This window comes from Mustela lutreola, chromosome 5 (genome assembly GCF_030435805.1).
Source record: "Mustela lutreola isolate mMusLut2 chromosome 5, mMusLut2.pri, whole genome shotgun sequence".
In the NCBI taxonomy this organism is placed as follows: Eukaryota; Metazoa; Chordata; class Mammalia; order Carnivora; family Mustelidae; genus Mustela; species Mustela lutreola.
The window spans coordinates 65,250,567-65,270,895 of NC_081294.1; the positions used below are offsets into that span (position 1 = coordinate 65,250,567).

The 20,329-nt window shown below is 37.9% G+C and overlaps 1 protein-coding gene across 3 annotated transcripts in view; it reads right to left on the minus strand.

Annotated features, from left to right (window-relative positions):
• The window catches only part of UIMC1 (ubiquitin interaction motif containing 1), a 167,316-nt gene that overhangs the window by 100,238 nt on the left and 46,749 nt on the right, over window positions 1–20,329 (minus strand). For 2 of the 3 annotated variants that reach the window (XM_059174397.1, XM_059174398.1), the window contains one exon: window positions 16,596–16,750. In XM_059174397.1, the coding sequence (XP_059030380.1) occupies window positions 16,596–16,750 (155 nt within the window). Of the gene's footprint in view, window positions 1–16,595; window positions 16,751–20,329 lie in introns of those variants that run through there. The other variant, XM_059174400.1, reaches the window with a different exon arrangement.

Sequence of the window (20,329 nt, forward strand, 5' to 3'; positions counted from 1 at the left end):
AAAAAAATAAAACTCATTCTGAGGGACACAAGGGTGGTGCAGTCGGTTAAGCATTGAACCCTTGGTTTCAGATCAGGTTGTGATCTCCGGTTAGTGGAACAGTGCCCCCCAGACAGGTTCCCTGCTTAAAGAGGAGTCTCCTTGAGATTATTTCTATCCCTCTCCCTTTGTCCTTCCCCACTGTGCTCTCTCAAATAAATAAATCTTTAAAGAAAAAACCCATTTTGAGGAAGAAAATTGCTTTACTTGCTTTAAAGTAATTAAACATTATTGCTAATTATACTTGTGTAATATTAAAAGGTGTATCATATAGTAAATATGGGGAGATTCCATCTAGAAAAGATAAACTGTTTTTCCAGAATTATAGTTGTGATATATTTTCAATGAGTTTCCATATGCTAATGTGTAACTGACAAAAAAAACTTTCATTTTAAAAACTATCTGTATAAACCTTTTTCCCAAATATTGTGGGTTCTGTGAAATTTTTTAAATCTTGGATTTACCGACTGTCCTTTCACTCATTATGAAGTTTTGTAGAAGGTAAAGAATTTTACAGAGACGCCTGGGTGGCTCAGTAGGTTAAGCAACCGACTCTTGGGTCCAGCTCCAGTCATCATCTCAGGATCATCAGCCCCATGTCAAGCTCCACGTTCAGCACACAGTCTATCTGTCCCTCTCCCTGTTCTTCCTGTGCTCTCTCTCTAAAATAAAATCTTCTTTAAAAAAAGGATTTTAGGGGCACCTGGGTGGCTCAGTGGGTTAAACCTCTGCCTTCAGCTCAGGTCATGATCTCAGGGTCCTGGGATCGAGCCCCGCACCTGGCTCTGTGCTCCTCGGGGAGCCTGCTTCCTCCTCTCTCTCTCTGCCTACCTGCGATCTCTCTCTGTTAAATAAATAAAGAAAATCTTTAAAAAAATAAATAAATAAAATAGCAGTGACAGGCCTAATTCAAGGCTTAACCTGTCCTGCATTCAGCTTTAAAAAAAGGATTTTATTATAAAATGTTATATTTACATAAGTACTGATAAACTCCTTTTATCAAAAGTTCATTTTACTCTCCCACTCTACATTGTGTTATATTACCTTGCTTCTCTGTAACAATGTAGAGTTTTTAAGCCTTTCTGTAACACAACCAGATACTCAACTAAAGTTGAAGTAACAACTGTACAAAGTACAAAACCTGAAGATAATTTAGTTTTGTAATTGGAAATTCAGTAAAATCACAAAACTTTCCTTTCTACAGAGAGCAGAATGGCTATACATAGGAATTAGTCTGGTTTACAGTTTAAATCATCTCGAAATGAATCATCTAAGATCCCTGTAAGTATAGTAGATAAAATTTAAAACAAAACAAAAAGTTTGTTTTTGAGAAATGTCTCAACTTTTTAAAGATTTATTTATTCGAGAGAGAGGGAGAGCACACAAGTGAGAGTGCAGGAGAGAGAGGCAGAGAGGGAGAGAGAACTTGTAAGCCAACTCCGCACTGAGCAGAGAGTCCAATACATGCTTCATCTCACAACCCTGAGATCGCGACCTGAGTCTAAACCATGAGTTGAGCACAAAACCAACTGCACCACCTAGGCACCCTGAGAAATGTTTCAACTTTCTAAATTTTCTTTTTCTTAAGTCAAATTCATTAAGAAAGTCCTGGAAGTAGTATTTTCTTAACTGGGGGAAAAAAATCAATCTGCGTTGCTTACGTAGTAAATCTACGTAAATACCACCTTAAAAAAGTAACCTATTTGTAAACATGACTATATTAAAAGGAAAATTTATTCTCATATCTAGATCACATATGTAACAGGACTTCAAAGAATGTACACATTTGTGTAAGACTGATGAATCACAGAACTGTGCCCCTGAAAAAAATACATTATATGTTAATTTTAAAAATGATAATAAGGGGCGCCTGGGTGGCTCAGTGGGTTAAGCCTCTGCCTTCGGCTCGGGTCATGATCTCAGGGTCCTGGGATCGAGCCCCGCATCAGGCTCTCTGCTCAGCGGGGAACCTGCTTCCCCCCTCTCGCTCTGCCTCTCTGCCTACTTATGGTCTCTGTCTGTCAAATAAATAAATAAAATCTTTTTAAAAAATGATAATAAAGGGGCGCCTGGGTGGCTCAATGGGTTAAAGCCTCTGCCTTCAGCTCAGGTCATGATCCCAGGGTCCTGGGATCGAGCCCCACATCGGGCTCTCTGCTCTGCAGGGAGCCTGCTTCCTCCTCTCTCTCTCTCTCTGCCTGCCTCTCTGCCTACTTGTGATCTCTGTCAAATAAATAAATAAAATCTTTAAAAATAATAATAATTAAAAAATAAAAAATAAAAAATGATAATAAAAATAGTCAAATGAGTGGCAAAAGAGAATAAGAATGTACACATTCATTTCTTCAAGGCAGCAGAAAAAGTAAGTGCTAGCACTTTGATGGTATGTATATTAACAAATATGAAATAATAAGGATGAACCAATGTTAACATTTATGGGAATAAAGGACAGCATTTTAAAAATATTATTTCAAATATCAGTTCATTTGGTAATTTTCTTTTTTTCTGAGCTTTTTAATTTTAGTTAATATATAGTGCAATATTGCTTTCAGGAGTAGAATTCAGTGATTTCACTTGGTAATTTTCTTTTAAGACTTTATTTATCGGAAAGAATGAGAGAGAGAAGAGAGGGCAAGCATCCAAGCAGGGAAAACAGCCAGCAGAGGGAGAAACAGGCTCCCTGCTGAGCAAGAAGCCTGCTGTGTAACTGGATCCAAGGACCCTGGGATAAGGACCTGAGCCAAAGGCAGATGCGTATCCAACTGAGCCATCCAGGCATCCCTCACTTGGTAATTTTCACTAGCTAAAAGATACTTCTTATGGTTTTGTTTTTTTTTTTTCAAAGATTTTATTCATTTATTTGTCAGAGAGAGGAGCGAGAGTGAACACAAGAAGACAGAGTGGCAGGCAGAGGCAGAGGGAGAAGCAGGCTCCCAGCTGAGCAAGGAGCCCGATGCAGGACTCGATCCCAGGACGCTAGGATCATGACCTGAGCCGAAGACAGCCGCTTAACCAGCTGAGCCACCCAGGCGTCCCTGTTGGTTTTTTTATATTCTTTTTTAAGGTTTTTATTTATTTATGTGACAGAGAGAGAGATCACAAGTAGGCAGAGAGGCAGGCAGAGAGAGAAGAAGAAGTAGGCTCCCCGCTGAGCAAGAGAGCCTGATGCAGGACTCGATTCCAGGACCCTGGGACCATGACCTGAGCCGAAGGCAGAGGCTTAACCCATTGAGCCACCCAGGCGCCCCTACTTCTCATGTTTTGAAACTAAATAAGTTGGGGGGTGAGGGCAGGATGGCTATTATAATACAAGAGAGTTAAAATTTTAGGCCTGTGATTTGTAAGTTCCATAAAAAAGTATCTGCATGTGACATGTATTATGTTTTAACCCCTTGGTTAACCATCTTCATCTGTAGATGAAATTTTGAATTATCTTAATATTTAGACATTTTGCTTTTCACAGGTCTTAAAATGGAACTAGAACCCATTATTCTGAAAGAATTCTATTTCATTATACAAACCAGTCATTCTATATTTGGTCCTTAATACAATTTTAATCTGGACAGAGTTATTCTAGTTAAGCCGTAAGTATTAACATATAAGCTTGTTTTGATTAAAGAATTTTCATGAGTAAAAAAAGAGAAGAAAACTGGAATACCTATATAAATGTCCTAATAAGTGCATGTCAGAGCAAAGATTATTACAATGATTAAAAAAATATTTCATAATGATAAAGGGATCAATTATCAAGAAAAGATTAAATTCTTAAATGTGCACCCACCTCATTAAAAAAAACTCAAAAAACACAAAACAAAAACTGACAGTACTGAGAAAGACAAATCCACAATTATAGGCAAAGCCTTTATTTAGTATCTCTGTCAAAATAGTTGTAATATTTGCAGAAAATCAAGAAGGATTTAGTAGATTTGACAACACTATCAACCAACTTGATTAGACTGACATTTATAGAAAGAAACCACCCAAAATATGCATTCTTCTCAAGTTCACATGGAATATTTTACCAAGATAAATGATATTCCAGGACACAAAACAAATTGCAATCAATTTTTTTAAAAAATCAAATCATACAAAGTATATATCCCCAAATGATCAAATCAGAAATCAGTAACAAAAAAAATCTCTAGAAAGAGTACCAAGTATCTGGGAACTAAATAACACACTTTTAAATAACCCACAGATCGGGGCGCCTGGGTGGCTCAGTGGGTTAAGCCGCTGCCTTCGGCTCAGGTCATGATCTCAGGGTCCTGGGATCGAGTCCCGTATCGGGCTCTCTGCTCAGCAGGGAGCCTGCTTCCCTCTCTCTCTCTGCCTGCCTCTCCGACTACTTGTGGTTTCTGTCAAATAAATAAATAAAATCTTAAATAAATAAATAAATAATAAATAAATAAATAAATAACCCACAGATCAAAAAAAAAAAAGGGAAATTAGAAAGTATTCTGAATTGAATGAAAATGAAAACACAGCATGTTAAGAATTTGTAGTATGCTTTAGTTCTTAATGGGAAATTACAGCATTAAACACCTATATTAAAAAAGAATAATGTCTCTAATCAATGACCTCAGTTAGCTTCCACATTAAAAAAATAAAATCAGGGTGCCTGGGTGGCTCAGTGGGTTAAAGCCTCTGCCTGTGGCTCAGGTCATGATCCCAGAGTCCTGGGATGGAGCCCCACATCGGGCTCTCCACTTCTTGGGGAGCCTGCTTTCTCCTCTCTCTGCCTGCCTCTCTGCCTACTTGTGATCTCTGTCAAATAAATAAATAAAATTTTTAAAAAATAAAATAAAATCGGGGGGCACTTGCATGGCCCAGTAAGTTAAGCATCTGCTTTCAACTCAGGTCATGCAACCTGAGTCCTGCATTGGGTCCCTGCTCAGTGGGGAGCCTGCTTCTCTCCTTCTCCTGCCCACTTGTGTTCTTTTGTTGCTATCTCTGTCTCTCTCCCTCTCTCTCTCAAATTAATAAAAGTTTTTAAAAAAAGGAAAAGAAAATCAGAAGAAATTAAAATAAGCAGAATAAAGGAAATAATAAGACCAAAATAGAAATCAATAATAAAGAAAACAGAAAAACAACACAGAAAATCAAAGCGACGAGAAAAGCAATAAAACCAGACTGATGAGGATGAAATAAAATAAAGAATTACATCAGAAATGAGAGAGGTATTATCACTATACATTCTACAGATTTTTAAAATGGTAACACTAATATTAGAAACAATAAAAAAAGAAACAACTTAATATATTAGCAACGTAGTTGAAATGGACAAATTCCCTGAAAGACACAATCAAAGCTCACTCAAGAAAGAGTTAACTTGAATAGCCTTGTATGCAATAATAAAATTGAAATTGTAGTTAAAATCCTTCCCACAAACAAAACCTCAAGCCCAGAGGTCTCTACTGGTAAATTCTATTGAACATTTAAGTTAGAAATAATACTAATTCTATTGAAACTTCCAAAAAACTGAATATGATCTATATCTCAACTCATTCTGTAAAGCCAAAATCAACCTCATATCAAAACCAAAATATTATGAGAAAACTACAAACCATTAACTCTCATAAACTAGGTGCAGAAATCCTAAGTAAAATTTTACCAAATCAAATACAATAACATTATGAAAGGATAATACATCTTGAGCAAGTGGAGTTTGTCCCAAGAATGCTTAACTACTTTAACATTCAACGATCAATGTAATTGACAATATTAAGAATTGAAAAAGGAAAATTATAAGTTCAACTCAACACAAAAATGCATTTGACAAAATTCAATATTCATTCCTGATCAAAACTCTCAGAAAGAGGTATCTTTCTATGCTGTTGGTGGGAATGCAAACGGGTACAGCCACTCTGGAAAACAGTTCCTCAAAATGTTAAAAACAGAACTACCCCACAACCCAGCAACTGCACTACTAGGTATTTATTCAAAGGAAACAAAAACAAAGACTCCAAGGGGTCCATGCACCCCAACTTTCATAGCAGCATTATCAACAATAGCCAAATTATGGAAGCCACCCAAGTGTGCATCAACTAATAAATAGATAAAGAAGATGTGGTATGTGTATATATATAATGGGATATTACTGCCATCAGAAAGAATAAAATCTTGCCATGTGCAATGGTGTGGATGGAACTAGGATGTATTATGCTAAGCAAAATAAGCAGTCACACAAAGATAAATACCATATGATTTCACTCATATGTGGAATTAAGAAGACAAAACAAATGAACATATGTAAAGAGCTAAAAAAAAAAAAAGAGAGAGAGAAAGGGAGGCAAACCATAAAAGACTTAACGATAAAGAACAAATTAAGGGTTGATGGAGAGAGGTGTATAAGGGATGGGATAACAGGGGATTGGTATTAAGGAAAGTACTTGTTAAAATGAGCACTGGGTGTTATAATGAGCACTGGGTGTTATATGTAAGTGATGAATCACTAAATTCTACTCTTAAAAACAATATTACACCATATGCTAACTAACTAGAATTTAAATAAAAATTTGGGGAGAAAAAACCTCTCAACAAACTAGAATCAAAAAACTTCTTTAGGGCACCTGGCTGTCAGCCGGAAGAGCATCTGACTCTGGATCTCAGGGTTGTTGTGAGTCTGAGCCCCACACTGGATGGTGTAGAGAGTACTAAAATAAAATAAAATAATAAATAAATTCTAAAAAAAGAGAGAACTTCTTCAACCTGATAAAAGGCATCTATGGAAAAATTACAATTAACATTATAATAAAGAAAGACTACATGCTTTCCTCCAAGGATCAAGAACAAGACAGAAATGTCTATTCTTGCCATTTCTATTCAACTTTATACTGGAGGTTCCAGTCAGGGAAATTCAACAAGAAAAAGAAATACAAGGAACCCAGATTGTAAAGGAAAAAGCAAAACAAGTTTCTATTAATAAACAACATGACCATCTGTGTACAAAATTTGAAGGAATCTTCAAAAAAAAAAAAAAAGCAAAGTAAGTTTATCAAGGTTGCAGAATACAAAAAAACCCCACCAAAAATCAATTGTATGCAGGAGCAACCTGGGTGGCTCAGTCAGTTAAGCATCTGCCTCCAGCTCAGGTCATGATATCAGAGTCCTGCAATCAAGCCCCACATCAGGCTCCTTGCTCAGTGGGAAGTCTGTTTCTCCATTTCCGTCTGCCTATCCCTGCCCTAGCCCCTACTTGTGCTCATGTTCTCTCTCAAATAAATTAAAAAAAAAAAAAATTCTATGCATATATTCTAGCACAAAAAAAACTAAAATTTTGAAAGAATTCTATACACAAAACATCAAAAACCATCAAATATGTAGGATTAAATCTGACAGAAGATATGAAAGATCTGTACACTGAGAACTACAAAATATTACTAAGAGAAATTAGAGAGAACACTAAAGAAATGGAAACATATACCTTATTCACTGGCCAGAAGTCTCCATATTAAGATATCAATTCTCCCTCAAATTGATCTATAAATTCAACACAATTGCAATCAAATTCCTAACAAAATTTTGGTAGAACTGCCAAACTGGTTTCAAAATTCATACAGAAACGCAAAGGATGGGACGCCTGGGTGGCTCAGTTGGTTAAGCAGCTGCCTTCAGCTCAGGTCATGATCCCAGCGTCCTGGGATCGAGTCCCACATCGGGCTCCTTGCTCAGCAGGGAGCCTGCTTCTCCCTCTGCCTCTGCCTGCCATTCTGTCTGCCTGTGCTTGATCTCTCCCCCTCTCTCTCTGATAAATAAATAAAATCTTTTAAAAAAAAAAAAAAAAAAAAAAAAAAGAAACGCAAAGGAACTGGGGTGCCTGGGTGGCTCAATTGGTTAAGCATCCACCTTCAGCTCAGGTCATGATCCAGGAGTCCTGGGATTGAGCCCTGTGTTGGGCTCCCTCCCTCTCCTTCTGTTTGTGTTCTTTCTCTTTCAAAATAATTTGGCATTTATTTATATCAAATAAATAAATATTTTTAAAAAACAGAAAAGAAATGCAAAGTAACTAAAAGAGCCAAAAAATTCTAACAAAGATCAAAGAGGACTGACACTACTTGATTTCAAAAAGTTGAAGTAAGTAAAGCAGCATGATAGACTGACTTAAAAGATCAGTGGAAAAAAGTCTAGAAGTAAATTCACATATATAAACATGACTGATTTTTAACACAGGTATGATGGTAAAGTGAAGAAAGAATAGCCTTTCCCATCTATGGGGCTCAAAAAATTGAAAATGATGTGGAACAAAATGAACACGGAGCTATACTACATCATATATAAAAATTTACTCAAAATAGATCATAGATCGAAATGTAACACCTAACATGATCAAGTTTCTAAAATAAATCATAAGAGACAATCTTTGTGAACTTGAGTTAAGCAGTTCCTAACATATACCACCAAAAACATAATCCTACAAGAACAAATTGATAGACAACATTTTAATTAGTAACATCTGTATTCAAAATATTAAGAGAACGAGAAGACAAGCCATGAACTTGGAGAAAATATTTGAAAAGCATTTATCTAATAAAGGACTTGCAGCTAGAATATATAAAGAAATCTCAAAATTCAACAATAAGAAAACCAACCCCATTCAAAAACATAAAAGATCTGAATACTTCACAAAAATTCATGGCAAATAAGCACATGAAACAATGGGCAAACAAAAATGTTTGCCTGTGTTAGTGCAAACACTCTTGAAACAAATGGAAAGACTAAGTCTCAACAGATAAAAAGAAGCTATAAAAAAGAAAGCTTATAGGGACGCCTGGGTGGCTCAGTTGGTTGGACGACTGCCTTTGGCTCAGGTCATGATCCCGGAGTCCTGGGATCGAGTCCCGCATCGGGCTCCCAGCTCCATGGGGAGTCTGCTTCTCCCTCTGACCTTCTCCTCACTCATGCTCTCTCTCTCACTGTCTCTCTCTCAAATAAATAAATAAAATCTTTAAAAAAAAAAAAAAGAAAGCTATAAATGGAAATGTTATCATACAATAAGCAAAATAAACATTCATTGAATGGGCTTAAGAGCTGAATGGAGGGGTGCCTGGCTGGCTCAGTCAGAGGAGTATGAAACTCCTGATCTCAAGGTTGTTGAGTTCAAGCCCCATGTTAGTGGTAGAGATTACTTAAAAATAAAATCTTAAAAAAAAAAAAAAAAAGGGGGAGAGAGAGAGAGAGAGAAATGGAGATGACAGACCAAAGAATCCTAGAACCTGAAGCTACAAATCATGCAATCTAAACAATAGAGAGAAAAATAAAGGACTACAAAATAATAAACAGAACAATGCCTGGGTGCCTCTGTCAGTTAAGTGTCTGCCTTTGGCTCAGGTCATGATCCCAAGGTTCTGGGATGGAGCCCCACATCAAGCTCCTTGCTCAGTGGGTACTGTGCTTCTCCCTCTACCCCTTCCCCAGCTTGTGTGCCCCCTCTCTCAAGTAAATAAATAAAATCTTTTTTAAAAAAGTAATAATAATAATAAAAAAGAGTCTCAGAAACCCATGGGACAATATCAGAAACTATAAATTTGTGTCATCTGAGCCCCTAAATAAAAGGAGAAAGGATATGGAGTAGAAAACGTACTTGAAGAAATAATGGCTAAATCTAGCAAAAAGAAATAAATTTAAAGAAATTCATATCCAGACACACCATAATCAAAGTTCTGAAAATCAAAGGTGATGAAAAAAGTCTTAAAAGCAATGAGAGTAAAACAGCATACTACATAAAGAAGAATGATCAAGGGACTTAGAATTTCTTATCAGAAACTATGGATGCCAGAAAGTAGTAGAACAACATTCTTAAAAAGGAAAAATGAAAAGAACTGTCAACTGAGAATTCTATTTCCAACAAAAACATCCCTCAAAAATAATGGTGAAATAAAGACATTCTCAGGGCACCTGGGTGGCTCAGTTGTTAAGCATCTGCCTTCAGCTCAGGTCATGCATGATCCCAGGATCCTGGGATTGAGCCCCACATTTGGCTCCCTGTTCAGCAGGAAGCCTGCTTTTCCCTCTCCCACTCCCCCTGCTTGTGTTCCCTCTCCTGCAGTCTCTGTCAAATAAATAAAATATTTTTAAAAATCAAAATAAAAAAATAAAGACATTCTCAGCTATAGGAAGCTATAACAATTTGTCATCAACAGACTTGCTCTAAAAGAAATGCTAAAGGAAGTTCTTCATGGTTCTTTTTAAGATCAATAAAGAAAATAAACTTCTAACCAAACTGACAGAGAAAAAGAAAAATACTGAAATGAAGGAGGGTAACCATTTCAGACACTAAAACATGAAAAGACTAATACAGGAATATTACAGGGGCGCCTGGGTGGCTCAGTGGGTTAAAGCCTCTGCCTTCGGCTCAGGTCATGATCCCAGGGCCCTGGGATCGAGCCCCACGTCAGGCTCTCTGCTAGGCGGGAGCCTGCTTCGTCCTCTCTGACTGCCTCTCTGTCTACTTGTGATCTCTATCTGTCAAATAAATAAATAAAATCTTAAAAAAAAAAAATACAGGAATATTACAAAAACTCCATGCACATAAATTCAACAACTGAGTAACAGATAAAATCTTAAAAGACAAACTACCAAAGTTTACTCAAGAAAAAACAGATGACCTGAATTGTCCCTATATCCAATAAAGAAATTGAATTAATAGTTTAAAACCTCCAACTCTGGGGACGCCTGGGTGGCTCAGTTGGTTAAGCTGCTGCCTTCAGCTCAGGTCATGATCCCAGCGTCCTGGGATCGAGTCCCACATCAGGCTCCTTGCTCCGCAGGGAGCCTGCTTCTCCCTCTGACTCTGCCTTCCACTCTGTCTGCTTATGCTCGCTCTCGCTCGCTCTCTCTCTGACAAATAAATAAATAAAATCTTTAAAAAAAAAAAAAAAAAAAAACTCCAACTCTGTATTTTTGTGCATTTTTAAAAGACTTTTTGTTTTAGCATGTATTCTAAAAAATACCAACACACTGAACTTAAAGCATTTATTAAAAACTAATTTGTAGCCCAGTATTATGAGCAAGTTCTAGTAACCTTAAAGAAATCTTAAAGACAATTCCTTTAATATAGGGACTATGGCAGGACAATGAAAGGTGAATAAATTTCCTATTTGACAGCTTAAACCTGATACTAAAATCTAATGAAGACAGTACAAAAAATTATACAAAACCAATGTCACTAGGAATACAGATACAAAATTCCTCAACAATATATTGAGAAAGCAAATGTAATATTATGTTAACATAATACATCATGACCAAGTAAGATGTACTCCAGATTGCAAAGATATGCCAAAATTAGAAAATATATTAATTTAACACATATTAACTGGTTAAAGGAGAAAAATATAACATCATCTTGTTAGATCACGAAAAGGCATCTGATTAAATATCCATTCTTAAAAATACTAATATTATATAAGTAATTAAAGAATATTTCTGAAACATCGTAAAGAACAGAAATATGAAACAAAGAGCAAAATATCTGGATAGTTTACAATTAATTTCAAGTCAAAAGAAAGAGGTATTCAATCACTGAAATCAATCAACATTATTCTGGAAGCTACAGTCAATGTAATGAAACAAAAACAAGGTATAAATATTAGAAAAGAAAGGAGAAAATAATCATTATTAGCAGGTATAAGTGCCTACCTAAAAAACTCAAGATAATCAACAGAACTACATTTTAAAAATCTTTAATGGATCAATGGAACAAACAGAAAATCCAAAAACAAACCCATTTATAGAAAATATTTTAGTTTACAGTAAAGATAAAACTTCAAGACTTCAGAGAAATGATTATTGAAAAATATTGATGAAAGCATATAACCACTAAGGCTGTTTTTTAATATAAATGTACCGTGGGGTTTTTTAAAGATTTTACTTATTTCAGAGAGAGAGAGTAAAAGAATGCACTTGAGTGGTGGAGAGGGGCAGAGGGAGAAGGAAAAGCAGACTCCCTGATGAGCCAGAAGCCCCACACAGGGCTCGATCCCAGGACCCCAAGATCATGACCTGAGCCAAAGGCAAACGGTTAACAGACTAAGCCAAGCAGATGTCCTAAGTGTACACATAAGTGTAGTAAAACTATAAGAAAAGCATGGAAGGGGCGCCTGGGTGGCTCAGTGGGTTAAAGCCTCTGCCTTCAGCTCAGGTCATGATCTCAGGGTCCTGGGATCGAGCCCCATATCGGGCTCTCTGCTCAGCGGGGAGCCCGCTTCCTCCTCACTCTCTGCCTGCCTCTCTGCCTACTTGTGATCTCTGTCTGTTAAATAAATAAATCTTACAAAAAAAAAAGCATGGAAAACTAAAACAAATACAGTGGTTACCTCCAGATGGGTGGAAAGGGATGCAACAGGTGAGGACTTAGTATGACCCCTCATACTAAGTGGGTGCCTGGGTGACTCAGTGGATTGGGCCTCTGCCTTTGGCTCGTGTCATGGTCTCAGGGTCCTGGGATCGAGCCCCATATCGGGCTCTCTGCTCAGCAGGGAGCCTGCTTCCTCCTCTCTCTCTGCCTGCCTCTCTGCCTACCTGTGATCTCTGTTAGGTAAATGAATAAAATCCTTAAAAAAAAAAAAAAAAAAAAAAAAAAAAGAGGACTTCTAAGACAGTAAATACAAGTGTTCAGATTATTTTTTTAAAACTATGATTTACCAGGTTCTTGGGTGGCTCAGACCTTAAGCGTCTACCTTCAGCTCAGGTCATGATCCCAGAATCCTGGGATTGGGCCCTGCATCAGGCTTCCTGCTAAGCAGGAAGCCTGCTTTTCCCTCTTCCACTCACCCTGCATGTGTTCCCTCTCTTGCTATCGCTCTCTGTCAAATAAATGTAAAATCTTTAAAATTTAATTTAATTTAATTTTTAAAACTATGATTTACATTTTATGTAAATGTAAAAACTGTATGATTATTTCAATATGTAAAAAAAAGCATTTCACAAAGTACAACATCCATTCATGATAAAAACCCTCAAAAAAGTAAGTCTAGAGGGAACATATCTCAACATAATAAAGGCCTTATATGAAAAACCCAGAGCTAACATCATACTCAATGGGGAAACACTGAGAGCTTCCCCTAAGGTCAGAAACAAAACAAGGATGTCCATTCTTACCACTTTTATTCAACACAGTACTGAAAGTCCTAGCCACAGCAATCAGACATCAAGAAATAAAAGGCATCCAAATCAGTAAGGAAGAAGTAAAATGTTCAGTATTTACAGATGACATTATACTATATATAGAAAACCCTAAAGACTCCACCAAAAAACTACTAGGACTGATAAATGAATCCAGTAAAATCACAGGATATAAAACTAATGTACAGAAATCTGTTGCATTACTATATACTAGTTACCTTTATACACTATATGCTAATAAATATACTAAAACAAAGCAGCAGAAAATGAAATTAAGAAAACGGTCCCATTCACAATTGCACCAAAAACAATAAAATATGTAGGCATAAACTTAGCCACAGAGTGAAAAACCTGTACTCTGAAAACTATAAAACACTGATGAAAGAAATTAACTAGGACACAAAGAAATGGAAGACATTCTATCTCATAGGTTGGAAAAATAAACATTGTTAAAATGTCCATACTGCCCAAAGCAATCTACACATTTAATGCAATCCCCATCAAAATACCAACAGCATTTTTCACAGAACTAAAACAAACAATCCTAAAATTTGTATATGAATAGCCAAAGCAATATCGAAAAAGAGAAACAAAACTGGAGGTATCACAATTCCAGACTTCAAGTTATACTACATAGCTGTAGTGATCAAAACAGTAGGCCCCTAGCATAAAAACAGACATATAGATCAATGGAACAAAACAGAAAACCCAGAAACAAACCCACAAATACATGATTAACCAATCTTCGACAAAAAAGGGAAGACTACACAGTGGGAAAAAGTCTCTTCAACAAATGGTACTGTGAAAAACTGGTCAGCTACATGCAAAAGAATGAAACTGGACCATATTCTTACACCACAGACAAAAATAAACTTAAAACAGATTAAAGACTTAAACTACGAGACCTGAAACCATAAAAATCCTAGCAGAGAGCACTAAGAGAGCACAGGCACTAATTCTCTAACATTATTATCTAGACTATAGCAAAAGTTTTCTAGATAGGTCTCCCGAGGCAAGAAAAATAAACTATAGGGAGTACTCAGAATAAAAAGCTTCTGCACAGAAGTGCCTGGGTGGCTCAGTTAGGCATCTAACTCTTGGTTTCAGGTCAGGTCCTCATCTCATGGCTCATGGGATCAAGCCCCAGGATAGGCCCCACTCTCAGCGGGAGTCTATTTGGATATTCTCTCCCTCTGTCCCTTCTCCCATTCATAAGCTCACTCTCTCTCTCTCAATAGATCAATAAATCTTTAAAAAAAAAAAAAGTTTCTGCACAGCAAGGGAAAAAAATCAATTAAACTAAAAGGCAACCTACTGAATGGGAGAAGATATTTGCAAATGATGTATCTGATAAAGGGTTAGGTATCCAAAAATATATAAAGCTGATACAGCTCAATACCCAAACACCAAATCATCCAATTAAAAAATGTGCAGATGACATGAACAGACATTTCTCCAAGAAGACATCCAGAGGGCCAACAAACAAATGACAAGATGCTCAACATCACTTATTATCAGGGAAATACAGAACAGAAACTATAATGATATATATCACTTCACACCTGTCAAAATGGCTAAAATCCAAAGCACAAGAAACAAGTGCTGGCAAGGATGTGGAAAGTAAGCAACCCTCTTGTATTGTTTGTAGGAATACAAACTGGTGCAAATGCTATGGAAAACAGTATGCAGGTTCCTCAAGAAGTTAAAAACAGAACTACCCTTCAATCCAGTAAACATATGCTACTTGGGTATTTATCCAAAAAATACAAAAACACTAATTCAAAGGGATATATGCACCTCCGTGTTCACAGCAGCACTATTAACAAGAGCCAAATGATGGAAGCAGCTTGTGTCCATCAACAGATAAATAAAGAACATGTGATACATACACACACATATACACACAATGGAATATTATTCAGCCATAGAAAAGAACAAAATCTTGCCATGTGCAATGACATAGAGCTAAAGAGTATAATGCTAAGTGAAATTGGTCAGTCACACAAAAAGACAAATACCATATGATTTCACTCATATGTGGAATTTAACAGTCAGTTAAGTGTCTGCCTTCAGCTCAGGTCATAATCTCGGAGTCCAGGGATCAAGCACCACATTGCACTCACCTCCTGCTCAGCAGGGAGTCTGCTTCCCCCTCTCAATCTGCACCCCGACCCCCACATATTCACACAATCTTTCTCTCTAATAAATAAATAAAATCTTAAGAAAAAAAAGAAAAACGAATGAATTAAAGATAATTCTGAGCTTTAAAACAAGACAATGAGTAGTTTTACCATCAAATGCATTATAAGATGAAGTAAAAAAAATAAGTGAACTTGGAAGAAAAAACAATGACTTAGTTCACTGCTTTCCTGAATGTGATCTACAGACAAGGGGAAATCTCTAATAAAGAAATGGAAAAAGGGAATAAAGGACAGATATTAAGAGCTAAAGCAGCACTGTCCAATAAAGCTTTCCATAATGAGGGAAATGTTCTATTGCTGTGCTGTCTAATACAACAAGCACCAGACTCACATGGCTTTGATCACCTGAAATGTGACAGTCCAACAATGGAACAGATTTATTTAATTTTAATTCAAATTTAAATAGCTACAGATGGCTCACTGCTACCAAACAGAGTATATCTAGACACTTAATAACTTTACATTCACTTTCTTTCACTTTCTAGACACATAAAAATTAACATTTACATTTGACTTACATTATTCTCATAGTTTAAAAATACCACCTTGGGTTAAAATATTACAAAACTGAGGAACTATGATCCACCCTCAGACAAACAGTATTACTTTAAGTAATTCTTAATTCCATTTACAAATCAAAATGAAGCTGAGTAAAAAACTGCATGCTCGGGGCACCTGGGTGGCTCAGTGGGTTCAAGCCTCTGCCTTCAGCTCGGGTCATGATCCCAGGGTCCTGGGATCGAGCCCCGCATCGGGCTCTCTGCTCGGCGGGGAGCCTGCTTCCCTCTCTCTCTCTGCCTGCCTCTCTGCCTGCCTCTCTGCCTACTTGTGATCTCTGTCTGTCAAATGAATAAATAAAATCTTAAAAAAAAAAAAATTTTTTTTTAATTTAAAAATTTAAAAATTAAAAAAAAAAAACCTGCATGCTCTGGGGCACCTAGGAAGCTCAATCAATTAAGCATCTGCCTTCAGCTCAGGTTGTGATCCCAGAGTCCCGGGATTGAGCCCCACACCAGGCTCCCTGCTCAGCGGGGAGTCTGCCTCTCCCTCTGCCTCTCACCCTGTTCATGTTCTCTCTCACTCTGTCTCTCAAACAAATAAATAAATATTTAAAACAAACAAACAAACAACTGCATGCTCTGGCAAGCTGGCATTAAGGTATAGCTCCAAAACAAACCAGTCATGGAGAAGGCATAGTTTGAGACCTAGAGCTCTACTCTTCAGAATACTGACCTCTCCATCACTATCAGATATCACAATGAAGGCATCTTCAAGTCTCCGTTTCCTCTTCAGACTGACAGAACTGGCAGTTTCTACATCTTTCTTCTCCAGGTTCTGTGCTTCAGAGGCTTCTTTAACTTTTTTCTTTCTCCGTGGCATTCTTTTGTCTGAAAACACAGGGTAAGTCATTTACTCAGAGTCTAAGTTTTCCAGATGCTATCTGTAACTTAGTCATTTAACAGGAAAAGGTTTCCATCTAAAAGAAGTAAAATGACTTCTGAACATTTCCACTACTCATTAAAATCACAATTTTTCTATTTAAGAAACTATATCTGGAACTATGTCATCTCTGTAGGGACGTTTCAATAGAAATAATACAACAATTTATCCTAGTTCCTTAAACATTAACTTAGATAACTGGTTGTCTTTTTAAAGATTATTTATTTGAGACAGAAAGCATACACATGCAATTGTACATGCAAGTGGGGGAAGGAGCAAGTGGAGAGAATCTTCAAGTAAACTCCCCACTGAGCACAGAGCCCAAAGTGGCTCCATCTCATGACCCATCAGAGCATAACCGGAGCTGAAACCAAGAGCCAGACACTCAACTGATGGACCCAGGAGCCCCAGATAACTGGCTCTCTTGATTACATATTATAATTTACATAAAAAAGAATTTTTTCAATAACAATGACTCAACTTGATAAAGAACATCTAAAAATAAAAATAAAACATAGCTAATATCATACTTAAAGTTAAAAGACTGAATGGTTTCTCCTTAAGATAGGAACAAGACAGGATGAACATTATCTTGGAGGTTCTAGGCAGGTCAATTATGCAAAAAGAAAAGACACCCAAATTGGGAAGGAAGAAGTAAACTATCATCATTTGCAGATGACATGATCTTGGGTTTAAAAAACACTAAAAATGGGGGCACCTGGGGGGAGGGGAGAAAAAAAAATGGGGGCACCTGGGTGGCTCAGTGGGTTAAGGCCTCTGCCTTCGGCTCAGGTCATGATCCCAGGATCCTGGGATCGAGCCCCACATCAGGTTCCATGCCTGCTTCTCCCTCTCCCATTCCCCATGCTTGTGTTTCCTCTCTTGATGTCTCTCTCTGTCAAATAAATAAATAAAATCTTTTAATAAATAAATAAATAATAAAATAATAAATAAGTAACACTAAAAATGGGAGTCTCAGTGGCTCAATCGGTTAAGCATCCAACTCTTGATTTCAGCTTGATTTCAGCTGGGGTCATCATCTCAGGGTCCTGGAATCAAGCCCTGCACTGGTCACCACACTCAGCAGGGAGTTAGTTTAGGGATTCTCTCTCTCTCTCCTTCTGCCCCTCCTCCTCCCCCCTGCTGGTGCTCTTTCTTTAAGGGCACCTGGGTGGCTCAGTCAGTTAACCATCTGACACTTGATTTTGGCTTAGGTCATGATCTCAGGGTCATGAGATCAAGCCCCATGTCAGGCTCCTCGCAGAGTGTGAAACCTGATAAAGATTCTCTCCCTCTCTCTCTGCCCGCCCTCCTGCTGACTCATGCACACACTCTCTCCCTCTCAAAAAATAAAATAAAATCTTTAAAAAAATAAGAAAAAATAAAATTCAATTGCTAATAGCATCAAAAATAATAAAATTCTTAGGAATATATTTAATCAAGTAAGTGCAAGACTTGCAAATGAAAACGTAAATATTGGAGGAAGAGTCCAGTTCAAGGTGACACTGGAAGATTCTGAGTTAACCTCCTCCTATGGACACACCACATCTACAAATATACAAGCAACAACTCTAAAATAAACCTAAAACCTGGCAGAGCAACCCATTCACAAATGAGAGGGAAACCACTACTTTAAAGAAAGTAGGTAAGGTTAAGAGACTATCATAAAACCCACCCCAGGCACTACAACCTACAATGGGGAGATAACTCAACACAGGAGCTTATCCCTGAGGAGAGACAGATTTGAACCCCATATCCGGCACCACAACTTTTAAGACTTACCTGAGAAATAAGCCCCCTAAACTTCTAGCTTTGAAAGCCAACAGAGCTTGCATACACAACACTCCCAAAACTAAAAGGATTGAAAAGCAATTCTCAAAAAAGCTGACATGCAAATTCATGCACCCCAGAGCTCAGCACAAAGGCAGCCAAGTGAAAAGCACCCAGACTCTCTGTGAAAAAGGCTTCTTTGCTTATCTTAAAGCATCAGCCTGAGAGGCAGGCATCTAATTCAACATACATAGGTGCCTACTTAAGTATTTCAAAGACAGAGGCCAGCAGGAACCATCTTTGCACCTCCCTCTGCCTCACTCAAGCTCACCAGTATCTCCCAGAAAGGAGTTTATACCCTTGTGTGACTGCTTCCCAGGTCGTACTCCCAGATCACCTGCTTCTGGTGGCCACCAGGGCTTATGCTGACAGTCCTACAGGATTTTGTGTTTTTGTTTACTTCAAAAGCTACAGCCTAAGAGTCTAGCTTCCAATCAGCCTTAATCTAGGTGGTAACAAAGTTCCTTCCATTTGGGACACTGACAGTTCTCGGCATACCTTCAAGTGCTGGGAGCCACTAAAAATATAGTAGGGTGCTTGGATAACCACAAAGGTTTGAGAGACAGCTAAATGCCAAGGCAAGGTTAAAAGATAAGGTTCATCTCCCACATAAGACCACTCTTTCAAAACTCAGATGGGGCGCCTGGGTGGCTCAGTGGGTTAAGCTGCTGCCTTCGGCTCAGGTCATGATCTCAGGGTCCTGGGATCGAGTCCCACATCGGGCTCTCTGCTCAGCAGGGGGCCTGCTTCCCTTCCTCTCTCTGTGATCTCTTCCCTTCCTCTCTCCTACTGTGATCTCTCTCTGTCAAATAAATAAATAAAATCTTAAAGAAAAAAAAATTAAAAAAAAAAAAAAACTCAGAGAGTTGCTGGTTTGTTTTTTCCTCAATTATTGTAATTTAAATTCAATTAATTAACATATAATTTATTATTTATACAATTTATTATTTGTTTCAAGGGTATAGATTTATGATTCATCAGTCTTTTTTTTTTTTTTTTAAGATTTTATTTACTTGAGAGAGAGAGAGAAATCACAAGTAGGCAGAGGCAGGCAGAGAGAGAGAGGGGAGGAAGCAGGCTCCCTGCGGAGCAGAGCCCGATGCGGGGCTCGATCCCAGGACCCTGGGATCATGACCTGAGCCGAAGGCAGAGGCTTTAACGCACTGAGCCACCCAGGTGCCCCGATTCATCAGTCTTATATAATACCCAGTGCTCATTATAACACATACCCTCCCCAAGGTCTATCCCCCAGGCCCCCAGCCTTCAACCCCCTCCCCTCCAGCAATCCTCAGTTTGTTTCCCAAGATTAAGAGTCTCTTATGGTGGGGCGCCTGGGTGGCTCAGTCCTTGAGCGTCTGCCTTTGGCTCAGGTCATGATCCCAGGCTCCTGGGATCGAGCCCCATATAGCGGGCTCCCTGCTCTGTGGGAAGACTGCTTCTCCCTCTCCCACTCCCCCTGCTTGTGTTCCTTCTCTCAATGTCAAGTAAATAAATAAATAAACCTTTAAAAAAAAAAAAAAAGAGTCTCTTACGCTTTGTGTCCCTCTCTGATTTCATCTTATTTCATTTTTCCCTCTCATTCCCTATGATCCTCTGCCTTGTTTCTTAAATTCTACATATCAGTGAGATCATAAGATAATTCTTTCTCTGACTGACCTATTTCATTTAGCATAATACCCTCTTGTTCCATTCACACC